The sequence below is a fragment of the Lepidochelys kempii genome, chromosome 12 (genome assembly GCF_965140285.1).
Source record: "Lepidochelys kempii isolate rLepKem1 chromosome 12, rLepKem1.hap1, whole genome shotgun sequence".
NCBI lineage: Eukaryota > Metazoa > Chordata > Testudines > Cheloniidae > Lepidochelys > Lepidochelys kempii.
The window spans coordinates 23,745,437-23,770,393 of record NC_136391.1 but is presented as its reverse complement, the minus strand read 5'-3'; the positions used below and the strand labels follow the sequence as shown (position 1 = coordinate 23,770,393).

At 39.1% G+C, this 24,957-nt stretch overlaps 2 protein-coding genes across 7 annotated transcripts in view; one reads left to right on the top strand and one right to left on the bottom strand.

Annotated features, from left to right (window-relative positions):
* Positions 1-24,957, top strand: part of CEP89 (centrosomal protein 89) — a 133,739-nt gene that overhangs the window by 98,382 nt on the left and 10,400 nt on the right. For all 4 annotated transcript variants that reach the window (XM_073307850.2, XM_073307847.2, XM_073307849.2 and 1 more), the window contains one exon: positions 14,976-15,145. In XM_073307850.2, the coding sequence (XP_073163951.1) occupies positions 14,976-15,145 (170 nt within the window). The remainder of the gene's footprint in view (positions 1-14,975; positions 15,146-24,957) is intronic.
* LOC140896285 (E3 ubiquitin-protein ligase RNF182-like) overlaps positions 67-24,957 on the bottom strand; it is a 69,273-nt gene continuing 44,382 nt past the window's right edge. For 2 of the 3 annotated variants that reach the window (XM_073307854.2, XM_073307853.2), the window contains exons 4-6: positions 17,640-17,765; positions 14,833-15,098; positions 67-1,634 (exon numbers count right to left, since the gene is read on the bottom strand). In XM_073307854.2, coding sequence (XP_073163955.1) covers positions 893-1,618 — 726 coding nt within the window. In that variant the 5' untranslated portion in view covers positions 1,619-1,634; positions 14,833-15,098; positions 17,640-17,765 and the 3' untranslated portion in view covers positions 67-892. The remainder of the gene's footprint in view (positions 1,635-14,832; positions 15,099-17,639; positions 17,766-24,957) is intronic. The other variant, XM_078848122.1, reaches the window with a different exon arrangement.

Below are 24,957 nucleotides of genomic sequence, written 5' to 3'. Positions count from 1 at the left end.
GAAAAATGAATCAACCATTTTTGCCTATGGAATTAACGTTAATATAAAATAAAAACTTATTTCTGTATTTTTTTTAAAATTGCCTGTAATTAATGCCTTGATTTTAAGTCACCATATACATTAGTAGGCATGTTTTTATTGAACATTTTAAAGACCGTTCTTAAAGCCATTTCTACTCTGACGTACTCTGACATACACTATTCAGAGCATTGTATTTCAGAAATAGCTGTAGTTTCTGAAAAGATTCTGGAAACGTCTCTTTTGAAAATACTTGATTTGTTTTTATGTCCCTTTGAGATTTAGTTTAACTATAAATTGCTTTCTCCAAGATTTTAACAGTACATGAGTTCTTAATTTAAAAAAATTATTGCACTTTTATTTTGCTTTTAATTCTAGATCCTGTATTGGTTCTCATCATCCGAGCATTTAAGTGTCCAATAAAATACCAAACAGAATTTGGAAAAGTAATTTAAGGTGATGCTTGAAATATGTTTTTATAGCAAGTTGTACTCAAAATATTTCTGATCTTCATTCTTTTTAAAAAAATAGTACGAGCATAATGTAGAAAACATCAATTTCATTTTTATCACTTTCACCTGTGAATTCTTGACACGATGAGGTGTTTATGAAATTATACATTGTTCAAGGAAAAGGTGATATTAGCTATCACCTATTTAATAATATTACCTTGCCAATTTTCTAGTGTTTACACAAATGGTTGTGGTGCTTTTGTTTGTTTAAACATAGGTCTTTGTGCTAGTTATAGCTAAGAAATGGGACCATGAAAGACTTAAAATCATATTGCAATCACCTTAATAGTCCATAATATTGGAAGTGTGTAGTTATCATTCAAAGTTTAATTAAAATGTATAGTTTGATAACGCAGTTCCTCTCAGCTTCTTGAAGAGCAGTCACACATTCCCTGGCAGAGGCATTGACAGAAACCATACACAAGACATACAGTTAGACTTGAGGGAACAAAACTGACACACACAATTCCTAGTGTCACTTTCTGCATCACTAATAAATAGATTCCAAGTGGCAGTGAGCCAAAGTAGAAAAATCCTAACAGCCATACCAGTATTCTGGGTACATGATTACAAAACTTAGAGAAGAGATCTTGGTCTAGCTGAGTGTGAGAACTGACAGATACTGAGTCAAGGCTATGGTCTGCATAATAATCTGAGATAGTGTTTTGGCTTGGAGTCCTAGTAGAGTCCCTCTGTACTTCCATAATTGTTATTACTAAGCAGTTTGAAGATCCGTGAGAAGGGCTTGAGGAAGCCAAGTTCTTTGGTGTTAAAACTACTTCTTTACAGTCGGAATTCCATATTGTTTTGTCTTTTAACACGAGTTTGGACATAACGTTTGTATCATTAGGTAGTCCTTCAACTTCATCTTCATGCAACTCTGTCTCATGGCGGCAAAAAGGACAACTAATGCAAGGATAGCCGTCTCCTATGTGAAGTATTTTAGTCAGACATCTAGCACATACTCTGTGAAGACAGTTCAGTATTTTGGGTTTACAGCTATGAATATTAAATCTATGGTAACAAATTTTGCACTCCAGCTCATCATTTGGCACCTTTTCTTCCCCTTCAGTGTGAGGGTAACTCATCTTTAATTTAGGCACACTGTCAAAAGAAGAAGTCAGAGAAACAGTAAGTTACCATATACCTGAAAATCTGTTTGACATTAATTTTCCCAAGAATAAATTGTACTGTTGGTTTTAAGAAGTAGGCAAAGGAGCTGGAACCAAGCCTCATATTAAAATTGCCTAACATTCCACTATAACCCCCTTTGTTTTCAATTGCATATAACTTGTCAAATGTTAGCTGTTTTGGCTCAAGTTTTCTATGCTTGGTATCTGGCTCAGACTGAATGTAAGCTGCAGAAAAATCGCCATTTTCATATGGGCAGTAGTACTTGCTAAAGGCTTGCTTCTTACACGTTCTGAGAATTCCATCTGCAGTGCACAGATTTTCCCAGCACAGTTGACCCTCGTGCATCACTTTAAAGCAGCCATGAAGACCAGATCATCTGGATGAGAGAAAAAACAAGGATGTTTCCCCCCCTCACTACTATATAAAAATGCTTTTTGATCTAGGGAAAGGTGCATTGGGCCAGGAGGCAGAAGACCATGAGTTTAAGTCTCACCTCACATAACCATTTCCCCTCCCCATCACTTCTCACAGGATACCTGCCTTTTAGAATTTCATTTTTTCCTGAAAACGCAAGGGCTGTTTTAACTGTCTGAACCAAGCACCCTGTGGGTATATATAGGCAAGATTCTTGATCTAGCTTTACCTGAATACATCAGTTCTGACTGGCAGAAACCCATTTTTCGTATCCGAGATTGCCAGTTATTGAATACTGTTGATATTTTAATGTTCACCAGTGGAACAAAGAGTTTTAAAAATGCCATCAAGTTAAGTTGCAAAAGTGTTTTTACAGTTTTTGTAATTCAAGGTATGAGTAATATAGCCCAAAACAACTACTAAGGCACTTCCTACAATCTAACATTGACAAGCGTTTATAGTTTGCTTTGCCTTGGAGAAGAATCTTGTTATCATTCATGAATACTCCTGTAACATTGTTCTATATGTCTGAAGCCAAAAAGGAGGCATCACAGTTCTTCATTTTAGCTGTGCTATATATTTAAAGTTTCTGAACAGAGACATGATTGTTTAACTATAGTGGTTTCCCTATGACATTTGTATTAGTAATGCTTTGGGATTATACAGATGTTTGTGAAGCTGTAGCAATTTCTGACCAGTGTGACCCTCCATTTCTCAGCAATGTGTTTTTTTCCTCTGCTTTTTTCCAGAAAAGTTTAGTTTATTTCCACTCTGATTTGTTAGTAAGTAAAATTAGTCCTTTCTCAGAACATCAGGCTCAAATTACTACATAGCAGGTTTTGTGTTAAAAACAGGCAAGAGGAGTGAAAGCTTTGTTATTGACTTAAATAGGTGCATGATGAGACCCAATCTCTGCTTGCATTAAAGTTGCACATTCTTTTAAAATAGTAAAAATTAAGATAAGGGGGAAACACTTGCACATATAAATAACTTTATTAAGATAATGGTCCTATTGAATTAATGTACATGAAGTTACATGCCCATATGTTCGCAGGATTGGAGCCTAAAGTATTTGAATTCATGGATTGAGTCTTTCCACCATTTTTATTTTTGGGACTGTCTCGATCTTGATTTTCTTTACTCTCGGTTTATGTTTACCTATTTGTGTGTAATAACAGACCCTTTAAAAGGTATAAATCACCTTGGCAAGTGATTGTAGCAGGGGTTACAATCACTGTACTACTGTAATTGTTAAAGTTCTAAGGAACCTATCACATTGGTATCTAACAGCCTCCTTCATGTTGGCAACAGGTGTAGGAGTCTTTGACCTATGAACGATGAACTGTTTGACCACTGAAGTGAGACTATATATTTGGTAGGGATAAAAAAGTAGACTTAAGTGAAACATCTATCAAGATTTAAACACCAATAATTACAAATTGTTACAGTGGAATGAGCAGAACCCTAAATTATTCTGTTTCCTTCATATGTGCAGTTTGAAGTATATTTCAAAGAAGCTTGCTGTTTAATTTTTGAATCTTCTTTGTAAGTTACATTTTAGAGTAAATTTTACATCCTCAGCATAGGAACTGGTATTTTCTCTGTAGAAAGTGTCACTATTTTTAGAAGAAAAAATGTTTGGTCGTCTATTGAATTTTTAACCTTTTTTTAAAGAAATCTCAACGTACTAGTTTAACTCAGTTTTTCAATTCTAGACAAATAAATTTATGACTGAAACATAATTCATTTGCTTTCTTCCACTGACTTCAGTAAAACAAGTTTAATGTGTAATTTGTCTGGCAATTACCATTATTATTGCATTCAACCTTCAGAAGCTAAGGTTATGGAAATCTGTTCTGTATGCTATGTCCATTTCCTCATCATAACATGTCAATCTAATCATAGAATATCAGGGTTGGAAGGGACCTCAGGAGGTCATCTAGTCCAAACCCCTGCTCAAAGCAGGACCAATCCCCAACTAAATCATCCCAGCCAGGGCTTTGTCAAGTCTGACCTTAAAAATATCTAAGGAAGGAGATTGAGATTCCACCACCTCCCTAGATAACGCATTCCAGTGTTTCACCACCCTCCTAGTGAAAAAGTTTTTCCTAATATCCAACCTAAACCTCCCCCACTGCAACTTGAGACCATTACTCCTTGTTCTATCAGCTACCACTGACAACAGTCTAGATCCATCCTCTTTGGAACCCCCTTTCAGGTAGTTGAAAGCAGCTATCAAATCCCCCCTCATTCTTCTCTTCCACAGACTAAACAATCCCAGTTCCCTCAGCCTCTCCTCATAAATCATGTGTTCCAGTCCCCTAATCATTTTTGTTGCCCTCCGCTGGACTCTTTCTAGTTTTTCCACATCCTTCTTGTAGTGTGGAGCCCAAAACTGGACACAGTACTCCAGATGAGGCCTCACCAATGTTGAATAAAGGGGAATGATCACATCCCTCGATCTGCTGGCAATGCCCCTACTTATACATCCCAAAATGCCATTGGCCTTCTTGGCAACAAGGGCACACTGTTGACTCATATCCAGTTTCTTGTCCACTGTAACCCCTAGGTCCTTTTCTGCAGAACTGCTGCCGAGCCATTCGGTCCCTAGTCTGTAGCGGTGCATGGGATTCTTCCGTCCTAAGTGCAGGACTCTGCACTTGTCCTTTTTGAACTTCATCAGATTTCTTTTGGCCCAATCCTCTAATTTGTCTAGGTCCCTCTGTATCCTATCCCTACCCTCCAGCGTATCTACCTCTCCTCCCAGTTTAGTGTCATCTGCAAACTTGCAGATGAAGATATTTTATGAAGATATTGAACAAAACCAGCCCGAGGACTGACCCTTGGGGCACTCCACTTGATACCGGAAAGGAATGGAAAACTTGATTTTTGTAAAACACACTGTGAATAATCTTGTTAATCCATTTCCCCCAAAATTGCAGGCCCTTCTCTCAAGCAAAGTCTGCTCAGGGAAACTTGATAAACATTTCAGTGAAATAATTTGATGATTTATAGATCAATCTTTTGGTATTTTTCCCTGCACGTGTCATGTTCAATTTCTTCCCCTCATTAGGCTACTCTCTCTTTCATTAAATAGTTCCTCTGTCTAACTTGCCAAGGAACTGCCAATGGGCCCCTCATCTTACAGAAGAATAGGCCCAATTTTACCAAAGGGAAAGGGCCTCTAATGTACCATGGACAGAGTACAATGAAGCATGGTAATTTGCCTGTGTTAATGATGCTATTCCACATTGATCAGTGAAAACAAAATCTTTAATAGCTAAATGACACCTAGTGTTTCTGTAGCCTGTTGAATCTGAAAACAGGGGAAGCAAAAATCGGTGTCCCTTGAGAGGTGGAATCAAAGAAGTTGCAATGTCCATTTTTTCCAGGTCTGGCTGGAAACACTGGCAAAAAAGAGGAAACCCCACACTTTAAGCATTTTAGCAGTTTAAATCAATAGACAAAGGTTTTGGATTAGTAAACAGGTGAGCGTGTTGTCACAGTTCAGGGCAACAGCACCTGAATTTCCCCTCTGTGGTCCAGCAAGGTCACCCACTCACAGGCTTCCAGCTTCCCAATTGTTGCCTCTCACATCTCACTCCCTTCTGATCGGGATATGGCCAGGCTGCACAGCTCCCTGTTTGCACTGTGTATTTCCCAACAAAGGCAGTCTGCTTAAACAGACCTGCTTGCTTTCTCTTCAGAGACTGATAGAGTGATTGCCACAGATATACAAGTTACCACACAGTTCTAAGCAAGCCTACTTTATTCTTAAGGTAAAATACATTACAGAGAAAACAATAAAAGAACCTACATGCATCCTAGTAAGCTTGTCAGAGTTCACCCTATCATGGATTCTGGCAGGCCCAGTCCTTCCAAGCCTATCCTAAGGATTGGGGCCCTCTTTGGACCAGGGGTCCTGTCCATGTGCTGGATCAGGAAGAAGGCTCTGAGTCCATCAAACCCAGGTTATTTATCCAGAAAGAAAGTCTTTTATTTGCCTTTTGTTCTCTGGAGAATCCAGTTCGAACAACTATGTGCATTTGCTCCCGGGGGGGTGGCTACAATGGCTGATAACCAGGAAGTTCATTAGCATATTCCCCCACCCTACTAGAGAAAGTACATACAGTGCCACAACACACACAACTGCATTTTTCATACAATGTACCCCAAAGATATTAACTCTAATTCAGAAAGTTTATCTTAATTTGATAAAGTGTACCTTCATTCCATAAGGTTTCTTCAGGATACTGTCAGTTTGTCACATGTGTACTTACGTTTGCCTAAGCTAATCTTTGTATACCTTGTGATTAGAGACTGTGGACAGTTAAAAGCTGTCAGTCAACGCTTCCCAGAAAAGAACCCAGCCTCCTAAAATCCCACATGATAGCCATTTTGGCCTGAATGTTTTAGTTTTCCTTTTCTCTTGAGCAGTGGTCACCAACTGGTCAATTGCGATCGACTGGTTGATCCTGGAGACTCTCCCAGTCTATTGCAATTTCTGGCTGTTAAAAGTCCTGCCATGCAGCGCAGCCACTAAGACCCCATGCCAGTTCCAGAAGCGACCAGCACAGCATGCCCCTGTGGAGGCGGGGGGGGGCCTGCTGCGCCTGCCCGCAAGCACCGCCCCCGCAGCTCCCATTGGCTGTGAAAAGGGAATTGCGGCCAATGGGAGCTGTGGGGGCAGTGCTTGCAAAGAGGGTCAGTGTGCGGAGCCATGTGTCCCCCTGTCATAAATATAAAGGAAAGGGTAAACCCCTTTAAAATCCCTCCTGGCCAGAGGAAAAATCCTCTCACCTGTAAAGGGTTAAGAAACTAAAGGTAACCTCGCTGGCACTTGACCAAAATGACCAATGAGGAGACAAGATACTTTCAAAAGCTGGGAGGAGGGAGAGAAACAAAGGGTCTGTGTCTGTCTGTATGCTGCTTTTGCTGGGGATAGACCATGAATGGAGTCTTAGAACTTTAGTAAGTAATCTAGCTAGGTATGTGTTAGATTATGATTTCTTTAAATGGCTGAGAAAAGAACTGTGCTGAATAGAATGACTATTCCTGTCTGTGTATCTTTTTTTGTAACTTAAGGTTTTGCCTAGAGGGATTCTCTATGTTTTGAATCTAATTACCCTGTAAGGTATCTACCATCCTGATTTTACAGAGGGGATTTCTTTACTTCTATTAAAAGTCTTCTTGTAAGAAAACTGAATGCTTTTTCATTGTTCTCAGATCCAAGGGTTTGGGTCTGTGGTCACCTATGCAAATTGGTGAGGATTTTTACCAAACCTTCCCCAGGAAGTGGGGTGCAAGGGTTGGGAGGATTTGGGGGGGAAAGACGTGTCCAAACTACGTTTCCCGGTAAACCCAGTTAGAGTTTGATGGTGGCAGTGGAGATCTAGGGACAAAGGATAAAATTAATTTGTACCATGGGGAAGTTTTAACCTAAGCTGGTGAAAGTAACCTTAGGAGGTTTTCATGCAGGTCCCCACATCTGTACCCTAGAGTTCAGAGTGGGGGAGGAACCTTGACACCCCCACACCTCCAAGGGGCCTGAGGTGCATTGGCCCCTTCTGGGAGCAGCATCGGGCTGGCAGGCAGGCAGCCTGCTTTGCTTAGCCCTGCTGTGCTGCCGACTGGGAGCCGCCTGTGCTGCAAACAACCCAATATAACTAGGCAGGTATTGGTCACGCTCAGTCTATTAAATCTTGAGCCATTTTTCCAGGTTCACTGACAGATCATTCTTAGGTATCAAGGAACACGACTGTCAAAAACAGTGAGACCCGTCTCCAAATAATGGGTTCTGCCTTTGTCCTAACAACTCAGCCATTTAATTTATGATGTTCATTCTTTTTCTCTTTTAATAAAAATGTACTTTCTGTTAGCCGTGGCTTCTTAAGTATCTGCACAAAAAGGATACGTATGTGTAATTAAGACGACTTATTCTTTCCTTAGGGAGATACCATCTACTACCTTAAGTTAAGGTTTAGGTTGAAGTCTTGGTATGAGAATCAAGCCCTATTATATTTAACATACAGAACAGCAACCATGCACAAAATTAATTTATCTAACATTTTCTTATGGATTATTTTGGTAATGTAAAATATTAATGTTTAAGTTCGAATCTAAGCAGCCATAGCTGTGAACTTAATGGGAAGAAGGTAAAAATAGAGTGCAGAAAGACATGCATGGGCAGAAAAATGGAGAAAAGAACCTTTTAAATGATGAACTCTGAAAGACAAGTGAAATTGACTGTCTGTACTACAATGTGTTAAATTTTTGTTCTGAAGACACAATTATAGCATTTGCTTGGCATCAACTGCTATACAATAGTTAAGGTTTCACTTATAAGCCCCATACTCACACATTCATAATTTGAAAAAATATTCACTGTCTGGGCTGAAATATTCTATGGCTGATCTTAACAGAAGGGTCATTTGGTTTGGTGTGTGGATTTTGGGGGGTGGGGAGGGGGGTTGGTAAATAAAATATGGGCCAAATCTATTCAACTGGTTGAGTCAGTGAGTTGGAAGTATGCACTTTTACAAGTGTGAAGATTGCTGCACTTTGTTCTGTGCAGGTATTAAGGATGGTTGAACTTGGCATGTAAATAATGCTCAATGACAATGAGGTTTAACATCCGCAACCAATTGTGAAAAAATCACTTGGTTAACTGAATTATAAACTACTGAAAACTCACTTCTGAATATGTGTAATAAGCATCTAAGATATTCAGCAGTCTAATGAAGGTAGCAGAAAGTGGGAGGCAGTCCAGCAGCCCCAAAGAACAGAACCCCCTCCATTTCTTATCCTGACCATCCCATGGAGCCGCTAGAAGCCTCTCTCTGTTTGCATATATTTCCTGCCCAGCCAGACAGGCTCAAGGGCTACTGTTCCTGTTGGGACAATTTGTCTGAGAGAGATAAGTATCTTTTGAAAAACACAAAACACAGTCTGCTAAAAAAATCCTGCACTAACATCAAGAACCCATGAAAACTGTAAGTGTGAATTTAAAGGCTGCAATTTTATGCTCAGTTTGTGCTGAATTTTGCACATTCCAAACCTCATTTTTCAAAAAAGTAAATTATAGAGCCACTGCAATGTAAACCTGAGCTTTTCACTTTACAGAAGCCAGCCTTGCAGAAAACTGACTCTAGCCAGAAAATAGCAGCAACTGTGGGAACTCTGCATTCACCAACCTCATTTTACCTCAGTGAGATGAGAGTTTCAAAGCCTAATTTGCTGCCATTTAAAATGCTATTCTGAGCAAGTTCCCCCCCATATTACTTTTTTTTAAGGAAATCAAATTCAGAAAGCTCTATTTGGGTTGCAGTTGAAATATAATCTAGAAATACAAAATCAAAACTCCCATAGCAAGGTTATCTCAGTTGTGTTCCGCATATTGTGGATCAGAGCCTCAATTTTTATGGTGTAGATTTAATTTGAGTAGAAATACTGTACTAAACATTGCCCATACAGAATATTTTCTTTTCCTGTTGTTAAACATGGCAATTAATATTGCTGTAGGAGTCTTAACTCTTTCCCTTTCGCAATTTTAGGCCCCAATCTTGAAACACTTCTGCACTTGCTTAACAGTCCTATTGGCTACAATGAAATTGCTCACATAAGTAATGTTAAGCGCATGCATAAATGTTTTGTGTTTAATATTAGCAAAGCTTTACTGTTGGTTAGCAGATCAAATGCTAGTTAGCACAACAACATTTTGTTCTTTTGTCATCTGAATTCAACAACATGGAAGACTAGAAAATTTCGGACAGGTGATGAACTGTAATGGATAACCTAGAAAAATTAATATAGATGTTTACTTTTAACTTTTATGTAACTTTTGAACTCTGGTCTTAGCATGAAGCAGTAAGATGACAAGGGCAAAAAGTGACCCTAGTGACTTCCTATTACAGCTGTTTTAGATACCTGTCCTGCTGTTGTGGTAGTGTTCAGTTTCTGTGAAATGGAAATTAGTGGCTAGCCATTTGTGCAGACCATCTCCTCCTCATTGCAGAAAGCTTGAAAACATGACCCGAGTACAACCTAAAGACTCAAATGAGAAGGCAAATGAAAGCCACATTATTGGTTTAAAAATGTCATGAGTTGTAAGCCAATCTCATGAATTTTGGGGGCCTGACATGATATTGGAAGCTTGGGGTTGGAAATACTACACATTTGAACAGAAATAATTTCATCTGCATTGGTGTTCTGATTATTAAGAAAAGACAGGAAGTACTTTTTTAAGAGCCTGTTTTGCTTCTTATTCACATGCAACTCCCATTGTAATCAGTGGGCCTGCATGAGGACTATAGTATTGGGTGCTTAATGGTTTGATTTTCAGAGATATTGAGCAAGGGGATGGTGACTTCCATTGAAGAAAATAAGCACAGCATTTCTGAAAATCATTCTACACAGTTGATTATAGCATAGCACATCTCATATAATGTTACAAGACACAAGAGTGAAATTCAAGTGACTACTGTAGAAGTACAGTAATTCCTCTAGAAGTCCCCATGGCTGGGGTGAGGGTTGTGTTACTCCAAAAGGGACTCAGACTATACATTTTCCAGACAGTGTCAAGAAGCCAGTGTTTCTGAAAGCTTGTTAAAACGCTAGTTGTGTCCAGTGTTTTAACACCATTTCATAATACTGAATCAGTTTGCAGAGTATTTTATCTCTACAGTGTTCATGAATTTAGTAAGTCTGAAAAAACTAATGAAATGCAGAATTTTCATTTATCATAACACGCCTCTTCAATGCACAATTCTTTTTACTTAATGTGAAACTTAGTCAAAACAGATTTGATATATCTGTATCTATATAGGAGATCACAAATGCATGGCTATAGCCTCAGTGCATGACTGTGATGATCATACACACAATATTAAAGCCACCTCAACATAACCTCCCTCATTCCTGGTTTTGTCTCAGCCAACTGCTCCTCATCCATGTGCTGATATTAACCAGGCACCAAGATAGCTGAGTGATCGAGGTCTTTGCATACGTGAATAATAGAGACAGATGTTATCTGTATATTTCTGGTATTTGAGCCTGTGATGCAGTCTCACCTTTCCCCCCAATGGCTATATATAGATGCTGAGTAGGACAGAACAGATAATTAAATCTTGAGCTGTTCTACAGGCGAGAAGCCTAGTGATAAAGGAGTATTTGCCCATCATTATCCTGTGTACAGCCTTTGAGGAAGGATTCAAACAGTTTTAGAACATTTCCATTGACACTTGCCACATCTCCTACCTAAGAGAGCAGCAGTGTATGATCCACCATATGCAATGCTACCTAGAAATCCAAGGGAGATTTGACACCAGGCAATAGATGTCAAGTTCCATTGCATCTAGTGAAGGTTTCTTCAGAATTCATAGGATTATGGCATGCTTTAAAGAGATGGAAAGAGTTAATTTTTCAAATTGTGCACTGACCATATTTCTCTTGGAAGAAATCAGATTTATCCTTCACTTTCTTTTGTGAACTTGGAAGGGCAAGGGTTGGACCCAAAGACGGTTTTACACTTCCTTCAATGTATTCTGGACTTACTGTTGAATGAATGGACAGAATTTTGAGTAGGAAGGTGTCAAGATACTATGTTTGTGTGGTTTCTGGTTCAGAGTATCCTGAGAAACCTTGGATGTGGGTGATCTCCTCTGTGAAAAGAGAATAGTTCCTCCCAGCAAATGATACAGGAGTTCAGGTGCGGATTGCAGATAGACTGGGTTGATAAGTAGTTCTTAATCTGAATTGTTCTTTTAGATGTGGTTATGAAGCCAGTATGGAGGAGGACAGAAAGGATGTCTACTTGTAACCTGTCCTCAGAGTAGACTTGTAGAAACAATTTGTGTTCCAATCTGTCTGCCTCTGCCAGAACTTCCCAGTTACTGTCCCAGGCTCTGTCTAGGCAGAGAGTAAGTCTTGTAGGAAAGAGATTGGTCCTCTGCAAGGCCCAAGAGCTACCAATCTAGCTCTAAGAAAGGTGGTGACTCTGTAGAGGTTTAAGAACCAAACAAATGTCAGAACAGTGAAAAACGGATGAGGGGCAAATATTTAATATGGATCTATCACCCAATTTTGTTGACTCCTCCCCAACTGCAAGAGTCCTGAAATGTAGAACATTATTTAACTACATTAATGTAAATCAGAAGGATTAAGAACTGGAATGACTACTGCCAAGTTTGTCCCATTTTTGACCAACTTATGAGCTATTTTATGACTTTTAAAGCCACAGCTCTGTTGGGGGTGTGTGGATATATACCACACCAGCAGCTGCTGCTAAATGAATTCAGCATATGGAGGCAGAGGTGAAAGTAAGCCGGTACGCCCCGGTACAGCATACCGTCAAGAGCCGGTGCGCTGTACCGGGGTGGATCAGCTTCTCTAAGCACAATTTAAAGGGCCTGCAGCTCCCAGCAGTGGCTGGAGCCCCCAGCCCTTTAAATTGCTGCCAGAGCCCTGGGGACGATTTAAAGGGCCCGGTGCGGTAGTGGCAGCCGGAGCCCTGGGGAAGCAGCGGCAGGGCTCCGGGGACAATTTAAAGGGCCCAGGGCTCCGGCCACTGCTACTGCCCAGGGCCCTTTAAACCGCTGCCAGAGCCCCCGGCTGCCACTGTTACCCTGGGGTGGGGGAAGGAGGCACTTGCCGGTAGGCCCTGCCCCTTCTGGCGGCCAGAGTGGGCCCCAGCTCAGCCTTGTATCGGTAAGACCTGAGACTTACTTTCACCCCTGTATGGAGGGCAGAGACAGGTAGAATGCCTACAGGGTGCATTCTCTGGGTATATCTACACAGCCTGAGTTTGTGGAGCTCATGCTGTGTAGACAGTGCTTTGATGATGTGGCCCAGAATGGAGCTTGGGATCTGAAAGCTAGGGAGGGGATAGGCTTCAGAGCCCAAGCTCCAGCCCAAGCCGCAACTTCAAAGTGTTGTCTGCACAGCTGTTTCTAAAGCACTAGTGTGAACGCCACAAACCCAAGTCTGCCCATCTGGGCCATGAGGCTTATTGCCACAGACTGTGTAGACATACCCTCTGAGGCTGCTTAAAAGGGTGGAGCTTGTGTTAGCTCTAGCTGCATGTGAGTGGGGCCATGTCTTGTCTAGGTGTTTGTCACACTGGTGACACTAACACTCCTGTGCCTTGTGTTCCATTAGGTAGTCATTTATGCCAATGCAAAGTGGGCATAAAATACTATCAAATTAGAACAGTCGTGTTTTACGCCCACTTTGCACAGCTGTAAATGGCTACAGAATTACAGGGCAGTGGAGAACCAGGAAGCCCAAGCCCAATTTGAATATCCACCCTTAGTCAGCAAAGCACTTAAGCACATGAATAGTTCCATTGACTTCAGTGGGACTACTCACCTGCTTAAGTTTTTTGCTGGAATGACCCATGCACCATCGGCACCTTTCAGGATCAAGTTCTAAATCATTTACTGGATAGGGATGGACTTAAGCACTAGGGATATAAATACTGTTTAAAAATTTAACCATTTAAATGATTAACCAATTCAGCAGCTCAGGTTGGGGCCCCTCCCAACTGGGCCCTCACTGGCTGGCGCAGGGCTGCTGGGGTCGGCCGGCCGGTCGGCCCGGGGTTGATGGTTAAGTTGGATTAACCAGTAAAACTACTTAACATCCCTATTAAGCACTTGTTTAAATGCTTTGCTGAAACTTAAGCTGCTTCCTGTGCTGACGTACAAGGGGAAGGGGGAGCTCTCTACAGTATCCGTCTCCCTAGGACACCTATGTACAAGCAAGCAGAACCTGTCTTGTTAAGATGATAGCCGTGTGGGCATATTTGAAGTTGCAACAGTTGAATATCAGTATTTTCAAAATTTCAGTTCAGAGAATTTCCAGTCATACTGCATGAGCTGCTTCCAGCACAAAATTCTATTTTCAGATCACAGGGATGTAGTAAGGAGAGTGTCAAAATTACAGCCTATGATGAGTTGTTTTCCATTTGCAATCATTAGCAGAAAAAAAAAGTTTTAAAAAAATGCAAAGGAAGTGCATGGGGCATCATGATGCTAAGCTGACAAGCCATACACTCTTGTGGGTTCCACATGGTGACATGCAGTGTAACAGAAATTGATTCTAAAAGCTGAAAAGATACTTTTTATACAAAAGTATTTTTTAAAAATGTCTAGGGTTCAGACCTGCATAATTGGTTATTTTATTAATAGGAAGGAAAAAAACTCACGAGGGCACTCATTTAAAAAAAATGAACTACTAGCTGAAGCGGCAAAATATTTTAACATGACAAATGTATTAAGCATATTTTCTGGCAATATATTACTCTGTGAGCTGTTTTAGAACAGTACCCTTTTCAGGAGAAAGTGTTCATGTAATTCCAATAAAATATATTTTTTCATATTATAAAAACAGAGATTATATAATCTTTGATTATACACTTAATTTAATAAGGAAATCAGTCTAATTTTTTCTCATTGTGGTAAGATCAAAAACATGCCATCCAGTAATATTTACTCCTGTTTCTTTGTGCTGTAGACAAATAATTAGACTTGACCGTTGAATTAGTGGGTAAGCAATATATGCTGAGAAGAGCAGCTTTACACCCAGAAAATTAAACCCATTTTGTTTTCCTGATTTCTGTCATTTTCACCCAAAATAAAAACATAAGCATAATAGGTAGTATTCAGACTATACACATCTCTGATATACGAGGTGGAAAGTACATGCATAATACCTATCAATTAATAAATATTCTAAAAAAGATATCTGTGCAACTTACCTGATTTATTTAAGCATGGCATCAGTGAGTTAAAGATCAAACCACAGTAAGAAAGGAACATATTTAGCTGGTTATTTTGTCAGTAGTAACTATCCTTGAGACTGCCATAATCACAGTTTCCCCACGGTCTTCAACTCTCATAGGTATACAAAAAGAAAGCTGCTGGGAAGCTTGGAGACATCAATCTCAAAATGACTGAGCAAGAGGAGGAATTTGCTGGGAAGGCTTCTCAGTACCAGCGTGAAATGAAGCACCTCCAGCGGCTGCTGCAAGACAAGCAAGAAACCCTTGATGAACTGCTGCAGCAGAAAAGGTAAATTAGTCACAGTCAAAAACAAGCCAACTGGATTGAGTGGTAAAAACGGGGCAGCTGCACGCACTTGCTTTCAATCACAGCTCCATCTGGTATGCTCTGGGAGCCTTCTCTCACTCATCTCTTAGCTATACTGAAAATACTGAAATGCTCTTTATTGTCTTCTTCCCACCTCCAGAATATAATCTTACAGGGAAGGAGTATTCCATGGAAGACTACCACTGTTCTTAAGCCTATAATTAAAAATCCTCCCAATGGCTCATTGCATCTCAACAAAAAGTAATATGTAGCAAATATCAACTTGAATACAGTCTTTAATTCTTTTGTGTCTATACATCACTAGGACTATGATAATTTATTTAATATCATCTTTCAGTGAAGACTGAAGGACTGTTTTTTGCTGACAGTTTTTCTGACAAATGGGAAGTAAAATCAGTCAGTTAGAGAACCTTGTCAGATGAGTCGGGAGGGGACTGGTTTTGGAATATAAGATATATAATGACATCTTAATATTCTATTATCCACTAGTGTAGATTGCCACCATCAAGAGCACAAAAGGAAAATAAAAATAGTTTAACAGATTTTGACAAGATTATGACCGTCAGTGTTGAAATATCCTATTAATATAAATAGTTCATTAAGGAGATTTTCCCCCTTGTGGTGGAAGACTTCATAACACATTCCCATTATCAGCATAAAAGAATCAAAATAAATGAGAGCTAATTAAGCAGTCATACTGCAAGTCATCTCAGCCATTGTGAGATAATATGGATTTAAAAATTATGGAAACCAGAGCTCAAGCAGACTGCCATCAACGTCTACAAGATCAGCACAGTTCTGTTTCTAGTTAGTGCATACAGTGTTATTAGATGGCATTAAATTGTTGGTAGATACATAAACATAATTTTGCTGCATCTGTGAGAACTGGCAGAAAAATAGAGTATTCTGATCATTCTTGATTTGTCTGGGAAATGGTTACTTAGGATTTTTAACTATTTAAATGCCTCTTCTCCATGCATGCCTGTGCCAACTGTTTAAAAAAATAACTAGTTAAATGAGAATTATGTGATATACACTAGGGCATAAAGCCATAGTGCTATCATATGAGCCTCTTAGATATTGGCTTTATGTCCCCAAGAAAAGGAGCTAAAGTTAGCCAGTCTAAACCCCACATACTGGAGCATAAAATGATGCATACAGCTGATAGAAAATAAAGTATTTATGTTAGGTTCCGATAGCTGCTTTGCTATTCATTTTCTAATTCTCCTGTTTTAGCTCAGCTCAGCTTTTGTATTTTGCTGTAGCAGTTATGTTAAAAAATACTAAACTGAAATAGATAAAGACCTATAGCTGAAAAGCCAGATTAATCCTATTATTATAAAGCTAGGAGTATCCTTTTTATTTTTAACTATAAAGATTTTTTAATTTAATGTGGTAAGTATAATTAATTATGCTTAAATACCTCACTTATGTTGTTTCATTCACCTCTTAAACACTGTATTGTCAATACATCAAAATTCCTCTAGCTCGGATTGTCTCCTGATAACATATTTACCAGTCACTCCAAGCCAAGCATTTTAAAGGAATAATACTAACATATTATAGTATGTCTGTCTCCCATATAAATTAAAAATTCATTGCTCATCATCTGTCAATTCAATGCATTTCTAGCTTTGTAAGGTTTATCTTTATTACTCTCCCCTCACTGACAGAGGAAGAAAGTGGAAGGAGGAATTACTTGTAGGTTAGATGTCACTAATCTGTAGCTTGGCAACCAGCATCACTAGTGCTGGGACAGTAATGGACTGTTACAGATTTATTTCCACCAGCATTGTTCAAGGAGCAAATTGCAGAACAGAAAATTATTTTCAGCACGTAATTTCAATTATGAATTTAAAATAGTTGGTGATAAAGATAAAAGTATTCTAAATACTAAATAAGATGGGTGTAAAATAACTTACCACATGCAGGCTTTTGTATTAGACTGTACATTTAGAATATCCATTTAATTGAAATCATACTGTGTTCAAGAATTTTGAATCAGGAAAGCTGATGTGATAAAACAGTTAACTGAAGATATGTGGACTGTTTGGCTAGCAGAGTGTTTTTGTGTTAATGTTACAGCAATAATTCTTGAGACACACTATAAAGCAAATCAAACAGTAATTTTAAAGACACTTACACTGAATTCTTACCAAAAGCAATACACTTAGGTAAACTGAAGAACTGGGATGATGCAATGTCTTTTCCTCATACTATTGAGTTTCTTAAATTTTGTTTTATAACAGTTGGAGCTAGGGTCAGGATATTAGCTATAACTTTTATTCATACCTTTAAATTCTTTGCTTTCATAAGGGGGCTAGATGCACCATAATTACTTATGGGCGCTTTTAAAAAAAGACCCAACACAGCTATTCCTTATTCCTACACTTGCTTATGATTGTACGCATTGTTCTAGTTGCTAACAAATGTGGAGGATCTGCCATAAACTCACCTCACCTGGCTTTGAGGAGTTGATTGCTAGAAGATGAGCTAGCTTTGAGTGCTATTTCTTAAAAACAGACATTCCTGTTGGGCAGAATGCACAGCTTCCAGACTCCTGCAGGGGACCATATTCAGCCTGCAGTTATAACAGTGTCAGAAACAGTCTTCATGAAAATGACTGCCATTTAAAATCTTTGTATGTTAAAAAAAATACTTAAATGGAGTCACATAGGATTATTAAAATATATTATTAAAGCAATATACAAACCTTTCATGGAGCAACAGGGTCTCTTAAATAAACTGTTTCTAAATAGCCAACTTTCCAATTCAAGATGTGATACTAAAAAGGGTCAAGGAGAGTATATTTGAACCATGGTGCTTTAACCTGTGCAAAAATACAGTTTTTTTTCTCTTACACACACCTTTTTAACACCTCAATCAATGTAATTAAAGGAACCAAGATGATTCAAAATAGCCATACAGCATAGATATGCAAGAGGCAACACTTGGCTGACAGTCACACATTTGGCAGTCTTACGACAGAGATCCTTTTTTAGAAAATTCCTTCTAGCCTAGAGGAAGGTGCACTGGACTGGGAGGAGCTATGATTACTAGGCTCACTTCTTCCAGAGATCAGTATTAACATTTCTGCCATTCATAAATCTTTATAACTGAATAAGGCCTTATACCCCTATCTGGGAATAGAACCCATACCTCTAACATAACAGACTCATCTTCTTCCCTTAACCACACTTTAAGAATAAATGTGCCAAATCTAACTGCTTAGCTATACTTCCTGCAACCCCTGCTCTACTCATTGAACCAGAGCCAGTAAAGGAACCCAGGTATCCAGATACCTGACATTCCACTGCTGTCTCACCAGAAGCTATGTAAGCCACTAACAAAGTGTATATCACATGCTCCTCTAGGGTCTGGTCCACATAGACAACAGTTTGTTTCTGACACAGGTTATCCCTTTAGCTCAAATAATAGAGGATTGTGCTGTGGATCTTAATGTCCTGGGCTCAATCCCTGCTGACAACTCATGTTAGTATGTCAGTCTTGCCTCCCAGTCCTTTTTTGTGTGAGGTTTGAAGTACTTGCAGATCTGGCAGCTGTCCCTTGTATGAGTCTCTCCCAGACAATTGGAATGGGGGTCGCTCAGGGGAATCACCTCGCCACAGGAGGCACAGGGCTTGAAGCCTGGTGACCAAGGCATGCCTCAGCATTAGGTAACGAATGAACTCCAATAACTGATGGACAAAAAACTCCAAACACTTACTGACTAAAAACTAACTATTTATAACTAATTCAACTACATACACTATAAAAAACAGCGAAAATCACTTGGAAAGTTTGCCGAAGCAAAAAGAGCAGTTCCACTGTCATGGGCACTAAGAAGGAACTGAGGGAGCGCAGACCAGGCCCTTTATATTGGCTCTATGAGCGTATGGCACCACAGGGCACCAGAGCCAATCCGATGGATACAACTGAGGGAAAAATTTCCAGCAACTGTGCTTGGGGCACGCTCAAACCTACATTGGAATGGACACGTTCAAGCACTTGAAGAACCAATTGCTTCATAGATATAGAATCATAGAATATCAGGGTTGGAAGGGACCCCAGAAGGTCATCTAGTCCAACCCCCTGCTCAAAGCAGGACCAATTCCCAGTTAAATCATCCCAGCCAGGGCTTTGTCAAGCCTGACCTTAAAAACCTCTAAGGAAGGAGATTCTACCACCTCCCTAGGTAACGCATTCCAGTGTTTCACCACCCTCTTAGTGAAAAAGTTTTTCCTAATATCCAATCTAAACCTCCCCCACTGCAACTTGAGACCATTACTCCTCGTTCTGTCATCTGCTACCATTGAGAACAGTCTAGAGCCATCCTCTTTGGAACCCCCTTTCAGGTAGTTGAAAGCAGCTATCAAATCCCCCCTCATTCTTCTCTTCTGCAGGCTAAACAATCCCAGCTCCCTCAGCCTCTCCTCATAACTCATGTGTTCCAGTCCCCTAATCATTTTTGTTGCCCTTCGCTGGACTCTCTCCAATTTATCCACATCCTTCTTGAAGTGTGGGACCCAAAACTGGACACAGTACTCCAGATGAGGCCTCACCAATGTCGAATAGAGGGGGACGATCACGTCCCTCGATCTGCTCGCTATGCCCCTACTTATACATCCCAAAATGCCATTGGCCTTCTTGGCAACAAGGGCACACTGCTGACTCAGTGTATATATCAATATATATGTAATAGTATATAAATGTTGATATGCACATAGTTTATAAATATATCTTTAGAATAATGAAAAAAGGTAAATGAAGTGACAAATGATAATGTGTGAGAATAAATAAATACAAATATATTATTACCATATTCATATTATAAATGTACAAACCTTAACAATGGGTAGAAGCATACAAATAAATATACAATTGCCCATATAAAGTGATAACAGGTAGTCACAAATAACATTCATAACTACTTACTTGTACATTACCATAATGTATATATTAAATAAACCTAAATCTCTGACTGCTAGAAGCTGGGACTGGATGACAGGGGATGAATTAATAAATTGCCTTTTCATTCCCACTGAAGCATCTGGCACTGGCCACTGGCAGAAGACAGGCTACTGGACTAGATGGACCATTGGTCTGACCTAGTATGACCATTCTGAAGTTATTAGGTTCTTATGTTAAATACTTATAAATATAGATATAAATATAAGTAGAAATAAGGAGATAATGGTAATATAGTTACTATGACTATAGATATACATATGTTGGCGTGTCAGTATATTGAAATATTATAGTAAATATCATGTCTAACAGTACTGATTATACCTATAACCAATTTAAAATCCCTGTACTTGAATTTCTTTTTTCCTACCAGCAGATATCCTTTTAACTTTGTCATTAAACCATAGCATTTTAAAGGTGATGGGTCTAGGATTACTGTTCTCTCTCCTTCTGGCCTCTGCCACTCAATGAGTCCTTTCAATCTCCAGGGAAGGCAAGCCGGGATCCAATTCCAGTACCTCAGAGAGTCTGTTCTGGAGAAAGCTAATCAAGTTTTTTTCCTTCTAACCCTTCAGGGACCCTCACTAACCACAAACAACTCCTGTGTCATCTGTTTTCAAGATCTTGTTTTCCCTCAAGACTGGTTAGTCCATGGCTTATGGAAGCATTCTCCTTCAGTTCAATGGCAGTTTTTCATAGTTATCTAAATAGGTCAAATAAGCCTTGACTTCCACCACATCTTTAGAGAGCTCATGTATATCTTGAGATAAAAGATGAAACTTGGTAATTTGAAAGTCCTTCATAGCTGCAAAGTCCTATCTGTGAGACTGGTGGATTTTCTGAGCCTTACTTTTCTTTGGAGACTCAGGCTTGGGTCTTTTGGCATTTCTGTTTTTCCCAGCAGGATCCATAACAACACAACTAAAAGGTCCCCCCTCATCTAATTAGTAAATTTCTGACAGAAAGTTATGGTTTAACTACTTGAGAGGCCTTAATTGACGATTAGTGCATTAGGTTGTGGAGACCAATAGTGAAGCAGCCAGCTTCCCTATAGGTCACATGACACTCTTCCCCCCAATCCCTAAATGGAAAACAGGAACTGAATGTCTCAGGGCATTGCTAATGAGATAATTTTTCACCTAAGTAGCCAGTTTGAACCCAGCGTCGCCTGGTACAGATTAACAGTTCTCATCTAATGCGTGGTTGTAGAAGGAGTAACTGATTGAAGTTCCTCAGTTTGTCAACTTTGGAAAGGAAGATGTTATGTCTCTAACTGAAACAAAGTTGGGAGCTTGAAATTGACACTGAGATTACTAAATAGTGATATTTTATATTAAAGTACTAGGCAATTACACATACTACATACAACAAGGAATAGTAGGATATGATTCCTAGGATTTAGAATACTACTGCTAATCTGCTAGGTGCAAAAAACAAAAATTATTTATGTTTACTAAAGACATTTTGATAGCTTCTAAAGGAAGGATGTACAAATTCCATGTTCTTACAAACTGACATTTAGGATTCTCTTTCTTTGAGATAATTCCTATTCGCAATATTTCTTAACTTTTACAGCCTTCTTGCAAATATATTGCAAATTCACAGTAACCTTTTGCACCACAAAGCTCAGAAGAATTTGGTGTGATTTTCCCACTTAACATATGTGATATTCATTTGATGCTATTATTGTTTATAGAGCAGGTTTATGAAGAATATAGTTTCACACATCTTTCTTTAAATTAAATGTTATATCTGAAATATGTAATCTAAGTTGTGAATATAGCTGCAGGATAAGAAATTGGGTTTGTAAATGCTATCACATCTTATTTATGTTTCTGAACACTGCTTTTCCATCCTCTATGATTTTTCTACGTCACACCATATTATATCATATAAATCCTCTGCAGTGGTACAGTACATAGTAATTTGTCACAGCTGTTACACTTTCTGAAGAAATGTCATGGCCGTTTTGCACATTAAAGTACGAGTCTGAAAATCTTGACTAAATTTCCTCTGTTTATCCTCAGAAAAGGTGCAGCAATACAAAACTTTACAATCCTATATAATCAAAGGAAAGGGCCCATATAGTCTTTTGCCTTGGGTTTTCAGATGAAATTACATGAAGTGTTCTTGTTGTGGGATTGGTCTTTGTGATGTGGATGCTTATATACTACAGAGTGGAGTGAGATAGCTAACTCACTGAACTGGAAGGCTCAATTAGGATCTGAGATAAATGGAGGTTCAATTTTGGGAAAATCACTGAACTTGCCTCTGCTCTCCTTCCATTGGGTTCATTCTCCTAAAACACCTTAGTAGTCACACTTTTTGGTAGCAGAAAGTAGGGTATTCAATCTCATCACTCTTTAGCATAGTTGTGATTTTAATTGCATTTTCATCTTTAATAAGTTAGGCAATCATTTGTTAATGAGAAACAAACAGAAGATTATTATCTTGTACAGTCATGTTTAGAAGTGGGATATTTATTCACTGCTGGATGTATGTCCACTTTAAAAATGCTAATTTTAGATGTAGAGTTATTAACTCTTGACCAAAATGAATAGCTGGCACACAAGACAGAATGATGTTTAGCACAGGTCTTTGAGAGGAAATCTACTAAACTAAGGGCCTTTACAGACAATGTCAAAACAGGATGCTAATGTCAGTGCAGGACCTAAAGAAATTCCTTCTGGAGGGATGCAACGGGTCCCTGTGAAGTAGGAGCATTACATGGAAAAGATGGGGAAGGAATGGTGTAAAAAAAAGAGAAAACAGGGACTTTTAATGGAATCCAGGGATTAAAAGATCCCCCATTGTAGCCGCCAAGTTCTGTGTTCTCCCTTGGAGACTGATGAGGACTGTGGTGGTCTTGCTGTGATTAAATCCAGATTCCTGTGACTGAAAAGGGCAATAGCAAGCCAGACCCCGCCACCCTTGCAGAGGAAGTATTTCCAGAGTCCCCGTATGGCTTCAGACCAACACAATGCACCACTGACATGATTTTTGCAGTCAGATCCAGGAAAAATGTCAAGAACAACAGGAGCTGCAATGGCCTTTATCAATCTGATCAAAGACTTTGACTGTGTCAATTGTGAGGCTCTGTGAAAAACAGGGTGGATAAAAATCAATGATTTTAAAAATTTTTTTTTAAATCAGATTTTTTTATTTACATCAGATTTTTTTGATAATATGCTTTTTGAGGAAAAAACTGATCTCAAGATAGTTTTAATTAAGATACATTTTAGCTCAAAGATCTCATGCAATAGGGATTATAAATTCCAATTCTATAGTATGCGAGAATATATTCATGTAATGTTTAAGAAAAGTTTTGTAAATGAATTCCAATAGTTCATGGATTAGGGACCCAATCTTGTGGGGTTCCAGGGTCTTCTGTATAGATTTTTAGGTTAATCTTTCTATCTACCCAATGGGACTCAGTGCTAAGTCTCGAAGATACCATCAGAGATGCTTAGTTTTGCAGTTCTCAAACTGTGGATTTATGTCTCCAGAGATAACATGCTTGTTAAAAGCAAAAATGTTTTAAAATACATAAATAATAAATATATAGAGGTGAGAAATAATCCTATTTTCCCTCTGCAAATTTGTGTACACAGAGTCAATCCTCTCTAAAAGTGCAAAGTTTCAAAAAGTTCAATGAACAGAAGATTGTTGGGGGGGCAAGTCTTGAGATAAATGTGAGAACGGAGACAGGCAGTAGAAACAAAAGTGAAGCTGTTTGAGCAGCACATTCCAGAAGTCTTGAGGTCTTTCTGAGTGTAGCCTTCATTGATTTGAGATCTACCATACCATTCTCTCACTCAAAGGGAAAACCTGTAATGCAAAAAAGAAAAGGAGTACTTGTAGCACCTTAGAGACTAACAAATTTATTTGAGCATAAGCTTTCATGAGCTACAGCTCAACTTCATTGGATAATGGCAGCAGGCTGTAAAAGAGACCCAGTTTGGGTCTCATCTATCTCAGAGTTGTGAAGAATATCTATTAAGGTTATAACAATCAATAAGAATGCACTTTTATGTAGAAATCCATGATTAAATAGAGTCTTCCTGACGAGTTATTTAAATCATGATTTAAATCAAATCCACCCTGGTGGAAAATCTTGTGAAAGCAAATTTATTACCATTGTAAGACTCCTCCATGACCAGATGACTGTCTCCTTCCTGTGCAGTGGCTCTACCTCTGAGCCCTTCATCATCCAAACTAGCATAAAACAAGGCTGCGTACTGGCACCCATCCTTTTCTCCATTTTCTTAGCAACTATGAAAATGTTAACTCAAGACCATCTTCCACAGGGCACTGGCATCCAATATTAGACCGACAGCAACCTCTTCAACCTTTCTCGTCTCCATGCCAGAAATAAAGTAATATCGGCAACAATAACCGGACTCCAGTATGCAGATGATTGTGCTGTAGTTGCAAAAAGGAGGATCTACAAATAGCCCATAATTGCTTCTCTGAAGCTTACAAAAGCCTAGGGCTAACTCTAAATATCAACAAAACAAAAATTCTCCACCAGCCAGCTCTTGGTCAATCATCCTTCCCAACAAGGAAGATCTACACTGACAAAGAAGAACTGGAAAATGTAGAATACTTTGCCTATCTTGGCAGCCATCTCTCAGAGGGCAGACATAGATGTCGAGATTCAGCACAGAATCCTCTGTCCCAGCCTTGCCTTTGGCAGACTGTTGCGCTGTGCGTTCTACAATCACATAATCAGAACACATACTAGACTTTTAGTTTATAAAGCGGTGGTAATCCCAACTCTGTTCTATGGCTGTGAGACTTGGTTG